Source organism: Cibotium barometz, chromosome 1, assembly GCF_041138505.1.
Source record: "Cibotium barometz isolate CiBa-2024 chromosome 1, ASM4113850v1, whole genome shotgun sequence".
NCBI classification, from domain to species: Eukaryota; Viridiplantae; Streptophyta; class Polypodiopsida; order Cyatheales; family Cibotiaceae; genus Cibotium; species Cibotium barometz.
The window spans coordinates 56,943,326-56,955,766 of record NC_141046.1 but is presented as its reverse complement, the minus strand read 5'-3'; the positions used below and the strand labels follow the sequence as shown (position 1 = coordinate 56,955,766).

General features: G+C 43.3%; 1 protein-coding gene across 1 annotated transcript in view; it reads right to left on the bottom strand.

Moving 5' to 3' along the window:
• Positions 1–11,661, bottom strand: part of FUS6 (COP9 signalosome complex subunit 1) — a 35,305-nt gene extending 23,644 nt beyond the window's left edge. Inside the window, exon 1 of the mRNA XM_086803927.1 lies at positions 11,140–11,661. Coding sequence (XP_086660053.1) covers positions 11,140–11,658 — 519 coding nt within the window. The 5' untranslated portion in view covers positions 11,659–11,661. The remainder of the gene's footprint in view (positions 1–11,139) is intronic.
• Positions 11,662–12,441: the final 780 nt, after the last annotated feature.

Genomic DNA, 12,441 nt, shown 5'->3' with positions numbered 1-12,441 from the left:
ATGGTCTCTCCAGCCGCATCGGAGCATTGGCGGCTACAGGGACTCTCACAGGAGTTCCTGGAGGATTTTTGGGCCAGGCTCTGGGCTAGTCGACAGGCACGCAGGATCTCGACTTTCCAGTGGCTGGTTGCCCACAGGGGCTCTGCAGTTGGCACCTGGCTTGTCTACAGTGGTCTTCCGGCGGCCTGCATCCCCAATGCGGCAACCCATTGGAGGCACAGAGATACTGCCTATGGGACTGTCCACAGGCGCAGCAGATTTGGCTAAGGATGCTCCGCATTTTGGCCCCCCTCTCTCCAGAGGGCATGTATACGTGGGGTGCCGCTGCTTGGTCGACTTCGTCAGGGCAAAGAGTATTTTTGTAGCCCAGCGGGCGTTTTTTTTTTATAACTAATGAAAGGATCTTTTCTCGGGGGCGGGGGGGGGGGGGGGGAAGAGAGAGATTGGTGTCAAGATTTTTCTTATATTTAATATTGTACAAAAAGGTTATGAATGCTTGTACATGCTTAGGCCTTGGTCAACCCCATAGGGGTGACCCCTAGCCCCTTCTACATATCTTCGACTGCTTACTATGATGATAAATGAGTGAATGAACTGATCAAATGACTTGATGATAGCTGAATTATGCTTTTTGCTTATATATACATGTGGGCTGCTGGTCGGCCAGTAACATGCTACTATTGGCCTATTGTATGGACAAAAACCCTGAAAATTACTAATGAATGCTGCGTTTTTGTCTTCTGGTCCTGCCCACACCTGCTGCCCATTGTAGAGCTCTTGGCCGCCTGCCGTTGGAACCCCTGCTGGCTGTCGACAGCATCTATGTTGGCTGCCGACAAGGTTCCAAGCCCTTCATGCTGATGCTTATGCTGTTGATGGTGACCTTGATGATGATGATGATGATGTGGCTGATGATGATGAGAATGATGCTGCTGATGATACTTATGCTACTGCTGCCCTAACTAATACTTAACCGGAGATAAAGACAGTTCATTCAAAGGATTAGCCATGGCATGGGCATGCACATGACACTTGGTCTCCGAACTTGGTGGAGAGCCGTATAATTCTTCGACTGGAAACTTGCTTCCACTTATGGAGGAGAATCTACTCAGGCTTGATGATTTTTGATTTGTCGATCACTTCAGGTTGCTGCTCATTCGAAACCTCTTGTAAGGATGGTCCCACATACGACTTTAACCATAAGACATGGAAGACATCATGCATAGTCCAACTGTCTGGCAACTTCAACTTCATGGAGACATCGGTTAGCTTCTTTACAATAGGAAACGGGCCAAAGCTTCGGAAAGATAGCTTAGGCCAACGCTTGTCCACTCGCTTGACCCGTTGATTCATGATTCGAAGAAATACCCAATCTCCCTCCTTGTAGTTGACATCTCGTCTAGACTTGTTGGGTTACCTAGTGTATGCTTCCTATGCTTTGGCTAAGTGCTCCTTCTTAACGAACTCAATAATCTCTGAGAATGTTGGCCTCCAATGATGGTGACGCCATCCTCAATGCTCATAATAAGAAGACGAGAAACAGCGACCAAATGCTGCCTCATATGGAGTCCTGCCAATGCTAGAAGAATTAGTATCATTAAGGATTGCCTCCACCAAAGGAAGATATTGTCCCATTTTGATTGCTTGTCATAGCAATACAATCAACAGCCAGCACTGATCACATATCCCAGATAATGGACCTAAAGGCCAAATGCACTCTTTTTCAAAAGTTTCAAGACCTTCTTCATATCCCATTCATGATACTCTGCACTGGCAAAAAATATTAGTATATCATCCAAAAATACACACTTTTCAATCAGCCCAATAAATACCCGAGACGTCATTTTATTGAATGCCACTAGTGCATTGGTGAGACCAAATGGCATCTCCACAAACTCATGATGGCCACGCTCAATCCGGAAAGCCGTCTTTGAAATGTCGAATGTAAAAATCCGAACTTCATGACTGCAACTCTTGAGATCTATTTTTGAAAAATACTTAGCACCATTAAGACGCTCCATGTTGGTGGATAAACCAACACAGAGAAGTCAAACATTTAAACATAATTGCATATAAACCTTCATTCAAACATTCAAGATTGAGCAATGTACAGTTTACTTGAAATCATAGCACTCAAGAGATTACACAGAATTGTAAATATAAATTACGCATAGCTGTATGTTGCTTTCTTTTCTACATCTCTACTGATAAATATACTAATAATGATGACAATCTTCAGCGCTTAGCGCAATACATAACGGCGTGAATTGAAGAACAAAGCATCACCTATGACTATTCGGGTCTCATTCCTAAGCTACCCGTAAGCTAAGGTATAAGTGACTAATAACACTACAGGTTATTTACTAAGCTAACATCTGGCACACCCAGTAAGGTAATCCGCCCCACGGACTATAGTCAAACCCAGTTGATGACAAGGATAATTTGGATATGTAATGATAAATCTAGATTCTGTAATTTCTTAATGGAAACTGGAATCTTGATCATATCCAAGTCCAGAACTATCAAATATACGCTTAAAATTTATATCTATTATTTAAACGTAAGGGTAAACTTGCCAATAAGAATCTATTTGAGAAGATACTATGAGTTGGTAGAAGGCATCCTGTTCACCCTGGGTCCATTTGAAAGTGGCTTTCTTCTTCGTAAGCTCATGTAGTGGCGAGGCAATCTTGGCAAAATGCCTTATGAACCTCCTGTAATATGAGCATAATCTAAGAAAGCTAGCCAATTCCGAATGGTTTTGACCTTAGCAAGATTCATTCTCACACCCTCCTTGGATACTATGTGCCCCAAATAGTGTATCTCTGAGAGAAATAACTCACTCTTCTTAGCATGTATAAAGAGTTTATGCTTTCACAACTTGAAGAAAACCAAGATGTCACAAAGAATACACATGTGAATTTTCGATGGGCTCAAAAGATCCTGTACATCATACGGTTAAATGTTGGCGGGGCATTGGGAAGGCCAAAAGACATCACCAAAAACTCATAAAATCTAAAATCCAAAAGCTATCCTGAATGCGGTCTTATGGACATTCTGGGATACCACACGAATTTGGTGATAACCACTCTTCAAATCGATGCGGCTGAAGCAAGCCGAACCATCAAGTTTATCCAAGATGTCACCTATGCGCAATCGAAAACCGATTGAGCTTGTTTAGAGCTTGGTAATCCACGCACATACAGAATGATCCATCTTTCTTTTGCACAAGAAGCACGGGAGAGCAAAAAAGTGAGGAGCTTGGCTAAACCAAACCCTTCTCCAAAAGCTCATTAACCTGCTTCATGATTCCTCTTGTTGTGCGCGACTCACACGGTATGCGGGTTTGTTAGGTGGGAAACTACCTGGCATAAGATCTAAGCGATGATCCTCGGGCCTCTCAGGAGGTAGCTCTCCTGGCAATGCATCAGCAAAACAATCTATATATGCATCAAGGTCACCGCGAAACGTTTCACTGTTGAAACGAAACGTTGCTGAAATGATTCATTTTGGAATGAAACGTTTCAACACCAGGTGGTGGCTAGCGAAACAATGGACCGAAACGCTTATATACATAAAATCTGAAGGTTGGGGGACCAAATCTGAAATTTCAGATTTGGGCTTTCAATTGGAGAGAGGAAGTACAATTTCCCCCTTCAATGTGGGGGCCCAAATCTGAAATTTCAAATTTGGGCTTTCAAACTTAATTACTATAATAGCGTACAATCAAGAAAACAAACATGAATTGAATGCCCATTTTTGAAATTTCAGAAATTTGGACATTCAATTCAATGCCCAAATTTGGGGGTTCTTGCAAAAATAAAAATTCCCAAATTTGGAAAAATCTCCCCCAAATTTGGGCATCGAATTGAATGCCCATTTCTGAAATTTCATGATTCTTTTTTTTCAAAAATTGAAATTTAAAAAAAAAAGACTTCTCCCTCTACCCTTTTCCTATTGCGCAAAAATTGAAATCCTATACCCATTTCAGAAATTTCAGAAATTTCAGAAATGGGCAATCAACCAATTTTTTTTTCTATGCTACACGTAATGAAACGTTGAACGTTTCACAACACGGATGAAACGTTTCGCAAGCGTTTCGCGTTTCAGGCAAAGTGAAACACGTTTCGTGGTGACCCTGATATGCATTAAGAAAATTCAGCCTATCTTAAGTCAATACATCCACATTCACATTACTTTGTTCAATCTTATCACGAACAAAAACCAAGTGCGTGAAAAGACTCTTTTTCATTGCCTTATTAATCTGGATGTGTGATACAACTGGGATGGAATCCCCCTCTTTGCCAACATCAATGACATGCATGCGGCCTCTATGAATAAAAGTGATCCTGTGAGAGCAAAAAATTAAGGAGCTTGGCTGAGCCAAATCCTTCTCCAAAAGCTCATTAACCTGCTTCATGATTTCCTCTTGTTGTGCGACACTCATACAGTATGCGGATTTGTTAGCTGGGGAAACTACCTGGCACAAGATCTATGCGATGATCCTTGGACCTCTCAGGAGGTAGCTCTCTTGGCAATGTATCAGCATCACGAAAATTCAGACTATCTTGAGTCAACACATCCACATTCACATTACTTCGTTCAATCTTATCACGAACAAGTACATGGAAAGACTCTTTTTCATTGCCTTATTAATCTGGATGTGTGATACAACTGGGATGGAATCCCCCTCTTTGCCAACATCAATGACATGCATGCGGCCTCTATGCATAAAAGTGATCTTGCTTGTTTCCTACTATTTGCGGGGCTCAAGCCTGTGATACCATGGCTTACCAAGCACTACATCGCATCCATTCAAAGGAGCAATCAAGAAGTGCTCATGATCTAGATAACCATGTATGTGTATGTGCAACTTCCCAATAAGAGGAATAACCTGCACGTCTTTGCCAACAAAGCCGGCCTCTGCCTCAATCTGGGGTCCCATGTCCCCAACCTCTATACCCAAGGCGGCTACCATCTGTGTAGAGATGAAGTTATCCATTGCACAATCATCAAACATAAACAAGGCGGGCTGATCCTTGATTTGCCCCCAAGCTTTACATACCACCCTCTCTTTGCCATCATGCTCAATGCTACCTTGCACATCAAGAACGGCATGCACATTGACCTTAGGTTACTTGTCCTCTTGCTTTTGCTTGCAGGTTGGGCATTGCCTGAACATGTGCTCTTTGCTACCACATGAAAAGCATTTCCCCTCTTTCGCATATTGCTCCCTTTGCTCGGGAGTCAAGCCAAACTTGTTCTTATTTGGCCCATTGTCCTTAGATGAGGTATTTTCTACTTTGCCTCCCTTTTGGGCTTCCCGAAAGTTCTTTTTTAAGTGGCTGTCCACCTTTTTGTAGGTTTGGGACAGCCCTCTCTTTGCCCTTGAAACCCCCATTATCTTGCTTAATTTTAAGCACCAATTGCACTGTAGCAAGAGTAGATGCTATGAGCTGTTGAAGGGTGTGTTTCGGGTGCAATTCAATGCCCAAACGGTAGGCTAGTTGCAACCCGGAGCAAAACTTCCTTTTCTTCTCATCTTCAGAAAGATGAATAAAGGGAGTAACCTCAAGCAAGACCTTCCAAAACTTGTTCACATATTGTTGCACGCTCTCATTGTCTTTCTACTCAAATCTATCCCATTTTTGTGAGAGTTTGCTCCACATTTGGAGGCAAAAACTGGGGATAAAACCTGTCCTTGAACTCTTTCCAAGTGCAGATGGGATCTTTGGTAGTCTTCTCGATGATCCACCAATGTGGGGCTGTCCCCTTCAAGAACATGCATGCATGGCAGACTTTAGACTTCTCGGTGAAGTCCTCATCACTGAAAGCAATGTCAAATTGTGCCACAAATGCTAGCACCTTAGATGTATCATATTCCCCATGAAAGGCATCAAACTTGACAAATTTATCACCTGCCTTAAACTCCTTGAGCTTTTTCGCATGTGACTCATGTTCTTCCCTCTTCCTCTTCCTCTTATCCAACGGGACAGCCCTCTCTGCATGGGCTTCATGAGTAACCAAAGATGTTTCACGAGACACAGTGGCATTTGCTCTATGAGCCTATGGTCTAGATACATATGACCTCCCTGGATGATGCAATGTCTCACCACGAGCTAACTCAATGGGCAAAGTTTTTTGGCTTGCATGCTGACCACTCTCACCATGAAATACATGCTTTGAATCCACTTCGCCATCATGCCTTCCACTGGCTCCAACATGCACATACATGTTTCCTCCTTTCTTGAACATTAACTCCCCATCCTCTCCCTCTTTGAGATCAACCTTTCGGATGAGATAGGAGAGTGCCAACTCCCTTGGTTTCTTGCCCACTCCACGAGCCATGGACTAAAAGGTCATATCCACCATAGCATCAACTTTCTTTGCTTCAATGACACTTTGCCCATGAGGATCTTCTTGCAAAAATTTCAGCTCTTGCTCCTTTGCCTGCAAAAGCTTCTTCATGTGTTCCAATTCAACCCTCAATGCATCCGGCTCATCCACACCTTTCCACGGGACGACTATCCCAAGAAAACACTATCATAAACCCTCTCAAGGGCCTTGTGCCTTCCCTGCAAACCATCGGAATCTCACAAGGCACTTGATTGACCCCTTAAATTTGGCACTTCCAAAGGATTGCCTTGGCTGTCCAATGGGTCAAGTGTCTATGTGATTGCTTCCGATTTCAAAACACCGTGTCCCCTCTTAAGAAAGAGAAACGACTGGGCTCTGATACCGATGCAACTGATCCCCACAGAAGACCAACCACAATCGGAAAACAAATGTACAAACTTAGATTACTTAATCTTGATAATTAATGAACAACATAAGCATCCACAAATCTGAAAAATAACAATACACAACTTGGCACCACCACTGGAGCCGGAAAGGGCCGACCCTCCCTCAATACAAAATGCATTTCTTGGAGTATTTGATGATTTCAAGTTTCACGGGCCTGTGAGCCAGTTTGTCCAAAACATGGAGTGAATACAAGTACCAAAATAGTGTATGTGTCGGTGAAGAATTCCGTTGATGAAGACCAATCTTGGGCAATCCTCACCTTTCCTGGGCTGAACACTTGCACGAATCTGGTGTTCCGAGACTATGCATGAAAAGGCACTCCCGTACTAACACTCGGCAAAGTGTTCAACCAAGGTGACAGGATAGCTCGTTCTCCTATAGAACACTCCCCGCTTCAATCCCAATCTCTTACCTCGTCCTCTAGCATCCTGACTCTTGCATCCTCCATTGGTAGGAAGAAAGAGTAATAGAACTGTTTCACAAGAAGAACTCCTCCAATTGCTACTCCTTCAAGGCACTTGTTTCAAATAATGAGTTTGATGAAGAATCTTTAACAAGTCCCACACTAAATTGAATGGTTCATCACCCACTTGTGCAGCCCGGTGAGTGTGTAAGAGTGGAAGAAAATAATGATCTACTGTATCACACTGTATGCAACCCTTACCGTGTGGAAAAGAGAGAATGTCACACAAGCACACCCACGGTACACTGGAGGGCGTCCCCGTCCAGTGCACTAGCACGACATTGCAGGCAATCATACAAAAATAAGTCACGCCAAAAACAAATCCAACATACAAAGATGGATGCACGTGCACATGTAATGGATGAAATCTCCCTTTCATGAAACTTGTACAAGACATACTGGTCGGGCATGAATCTAGCGCGACAGAATGTGAAAACCCTGGCCTTCCTATGGTGTGATAGTCCCATAGGCAAGACGCGGTACAAACACGGGTCCTTCCATGGCGCAATAGTCCCATGGACAAGACACCGTCCTGGCCATACACGGGTGGCACGATACAGACTTCCGTCCATATGACACGATCATAGTCACACACGGGTGGCACGAAATTGGCTCCCATCCATGTAACAAAATAACTAGCCCTTTCACATGAGACACCAGCTTGGCCTCATGTGAACATGGCACAAATCTGGACGCTCTATGAAGTGACAGTCCCATAGAAGTGGCACCAAAAATGGAGATGGACCAAATGGGCGGTCAAATGGTGACACCGCACCACCACGACCTCTAAGAGTGAGCATGTGATATGCGTGCATTTGCATGGCCGACTGATGCCATCACAAGCTTACAGTCAAGATTATACTTCGGATAACGAATATTCAACACCTTGGTTCCTAACGATTTGCATAACTTGAAGACGCCAATAGATCAACAACCACAGGACAAACTGAGTCCAAAACCACCGAATGACATGGCAAAGGAGGTTCCGTACCTGATCTAGCAAGCAAAAGGCCAAAAATCAAGAGATTCCTAACCGCTTTTAAGGTAACTAGAGGTGGCTCCAGCTACATGCAATCATCCCCTGTATGCTCACTAACTATATCTTCCGCGAACTCATCGCCTGCGAGCTCATCCTCCTCTTCTTCTAGCTCATAGTCTTCTTCAGCACCCGGATATTCCTCTTCCGCGAGCTCATCCTTCCAGAGATTCTCCAGACCAGTGCGGCACGGTGTCAATGCTCTTGGCAAGCGTCATAACGCCATTCTCGGTCCGTCATAAATGAAGTTTAAAACAACAATCAATCGCATAGTAAGAGTCAGTGCTGTCACCCGTGCTCCGCCTCTAGAAGAAGTAAGTCCTCCACACCAAAATGAGCACTAGCCGGGTAGCTGCACAAGAGTGAAATAAAAGGCTTGAACACGGAAAACGCAAGTCGGTCCAAAGGACCCAAAGAGGAACACCCACGAAATGTGACCACTTCGACTTGATCCAAACGCCATAAAGAGGCTAACAAGATAGAAAAGTGCAAAAAAGGTGAAACATTACACAAGGAGAACTCGTTGACATGTAAGACGGAACAACGAACACCATCAAGAACTAAACAACACAAAAGACAAACTGAAGGATGACCTAGGAGACACTGGACAAACCACAACTTAACTAGAAAGGGAAGATGATCCACCCAAGCAAGATCCATGCTGAAAACTACATGATGCTCAAAACAATGACCAATACATGTTCGAGTAAGCGATCACAGCGATATCGCCAAAAGTGTTGGTGGATAAACTAGCACAGAGATTTCGAGTCAAACGTTAAACATAATTGCATACAAAACATCATTCAAACATTCAAGATTGAGCAATGCACAATTAACTAGACATCACAACACTCACAAGATTACACAAAATTGTAAATAGAATTACACATGCCTATATGTTGCTTTCTTCTCTGAATCTCTGATGATAATACTGTATTGATAATGATCACAATCTTCAGCACTTAGCGCAATACATAATGCCATGAATCGAGGAACAAAGCATCACCTTCGATTCATCATGACAATTCGGGTCTCATTCCTGAGCTACCCCTAAGCTAAGGTATAAATGAACAAGGTATAAGTGACTAATAATACTATGGGTTATTTCCTAAGCTAACACTGCAAAATTTGCTCAATTTTGGACATTGAGAACTTATTTTTGATGGTGAGCTTATTTAGTGCCATGTGACTGTCGTCACATAAACGTACAATCTTATCTTTCTTTTGCACGAATAAGCGAACGGTGAGGATAATGGGCGGATAAATCCAACCTAGAGTAACTGAGATAACAATTGTTTCCATTCGACCTCCAATGCCTTAGAAAGGTGATAGGAGAACTTACTGGGTGGCTCTGTCCCGGGGACCAACTCAATTCAATGATCCCAAGGACAAATGGGTGGGAGGTCACCCCTCAACATGATGTCTTCAAACTTTGGAAGGAGACCTACCAACCTCTTTTCTAAGGTTGGTGTTGGTTGAACAACAGACTGTTGGGCACGGACATAAATCAACGCATACTCAGGTCCTTTTTTGAGAGCTCGTTGGACATGTGAAATGAGTAGGATTCCTAGAATGCTTCTATCCCCACAAATTATTTGATGGGCTCAAGTAAACCGTCAACAATTGTGAAGATGTCCTGCCGCCAATCAAAAATAGACACATGCTCACGAAACCACTCGATGTTGAAAATCATGTCACACCCTAAAAATGATGAAACAATGAAATCCCGCTTAAATGTGGTCTTTTGAATACTAAACTCAAACTGTAGAGCTTTATGAGTGGTGTGTGTGCGGAGACCACGTGTGAACAAGTCCACGACTTAATTGTGTGACACTAATGTAAAGCAGAGAGATGGCGTCCTCAGAGCTGAGCTGCCCATGTTGAACAGGACAGTGAACCGATGTCCCTTTGCTGTGCCATAAGCGTAGATGTGAGCTTTCGTCTTCCCTTCAGCCTCGCCCTCCTGCTTATCATCAAATACCACTAGTGCTACTAGATTCAAAGAGGGTAATAGTTGAATGGCATTCGCATTTGAGGGTGGAGGGGTGGGTGTAGCCTCGACGGTGACCCAAGCCAAACCTTTAAAACACTAGAGAGCTCCATGGACAGCTGAAGTAACTAGCATATAAAAACCAAACCAGTCATTCAGCCTTCAACAAACCAGAAACCTAGTCATGCCAGCAAAACCTGCTTAAATACTCATCATCAAACCCTAGACAGTTCAGCAAAACCTGCTGAAGTAGTAAACCTGCTGAGCTAATCACAAAACACTAGGCAAATCACAAGAATTGCAGTCCATAACATAGAAAACCAAAGTAATCAATAAACCCTAGATACTTAAAGAGAAACCTCCAAATCCTACTGTGTTCTGCTGAGCAAATCAGCAAACCTGTAAATTTCAACATAACCTGGTGAAGCCTCTGTAGCTCGTGGCTACTAATCGTCGAACATTAGACAGCTCAACAAAAACCTGCTGAGGCACTCATCAAACCACAGAAGGTTCAACCAAACCCTGAACAGTCCTACTAGGCTAATCATCGAACTCTAGATAGTTCAAGGTAGCCTACTGGAATAACAATGGAACCCTACAAGGCCCTATCATAGAACCCTAAACAATTCTAGAAGCTCTTTAAGCCCCGCATGCTCCATGTCTCCTTTGTGCTTCGGGCAGTCCAACATAACCTGTTAAACTAATCATTACGCTGAGCTACTTACTAAACTAACTAGGCTAATCATGCAAAGTCCTCCTGACTTGACTAAACAAACCTGCTGAGTTTATCACCAAACCCAAAACAGTCCAACGTAACCTACCAAGCTAATCATCAAAAATGCGTACCTTGTAGCCATTTAGTTCACTCTCGAGCCGTTCAAGGCGTTGTGCAGCACGGCGATCGACGACATCTACCCACTCCTGGTCGAGCAGATATGCAGAACCGAGGCGTCCATTAATTTTCTCGCAGACTTCCTTGTAGAGGGAAGTGCTCTCGCCCTTGCGGATCTCCTCATAGGCCATGCGAAGGGCCTCGAGCTCCATAGCCTGGTTACGGCAGTGGTCTGCAATGAAGAAGAGGCGCATGATCTTGGTTCGGCCCTTGTAAAGGCTCGCGTACGCTTCGATGTCCATCTGGTCGCCTGAGGCGGGATGATGATGATGAAGATGATGATGCTGATGCTCTTCTTCTGGAGATGATGAGTCCATGGGGGGCTGCTCTTGTTGCTGTTGTTTCTGCTCTTCTGGTGCAGGGGGATCCATGGCCTCCATATCGTCGTCTGAGAACATCGTGCTTCCTCTGTCTCCTCTCCTCTCCTCAGTGAACCTTACAGATTTCGAAATTCGCCAAGGTCCTTTAATCATCTGAAGTCATGTTATATGTGAATATATAAAATATATATGGGCACCAAATTTTGTTGTCCATTAATTAATTAAATTAATCGAGAGGGTGGACGACCTTAGGTGTTGAGTGTTGAACGTTGTGACCTTGGTTTAAAGTATCAAAGTATTTTTTTAAGGGTATATACACGTCGACACTATGGAGTCTTCTAGGGTTGCCTATTCTCTTCGACTCTCTCTCTTGTGTCTCCCTTCAACGTCACCCCTCTCTCTCTCTCTCTTGTCTCCCTTCAACGTCACCTCTCACTATGGTTGCAACGTGGCCTCTTTGTCTCTCTGTCATTTCTTCACAAGGGCCAAAATTCGCCCCTCTCTCTTCGCAATGCAATATACTCTCTCTCTCTCAAACTCCGAACATTGTCGTTCGTCTGTCTCCATGCCGCGCGAGGTCTCTACTGCGCGAGCTTCGGACATTGCCGTTCATTTTGTAAGGCAACACCTTTCAGGCATTAATTTATTAATGCTAAATTAATGCCTTAATGTGAGGTATATTCAAAAATTTAAAATTCTCTCCATTCTCTCTATTGCATTCTCTAGTGTACTTTCTCTTATTATATCTCTTTCCGTTGTGCCATATTCTTACAACCTATTCACTAGTTTTTTTTTTTATCATGCCTTTTCTAGGACATTGTGGAGAGTGCATGAATTTGTAAGTCCATCTTCTTTGTTCAATTATCTTGTGATCTAATCATAATAGAATTTCTTGATTTTTTTAAAAGCTATATATATTACATTTTGTAGGTGGGT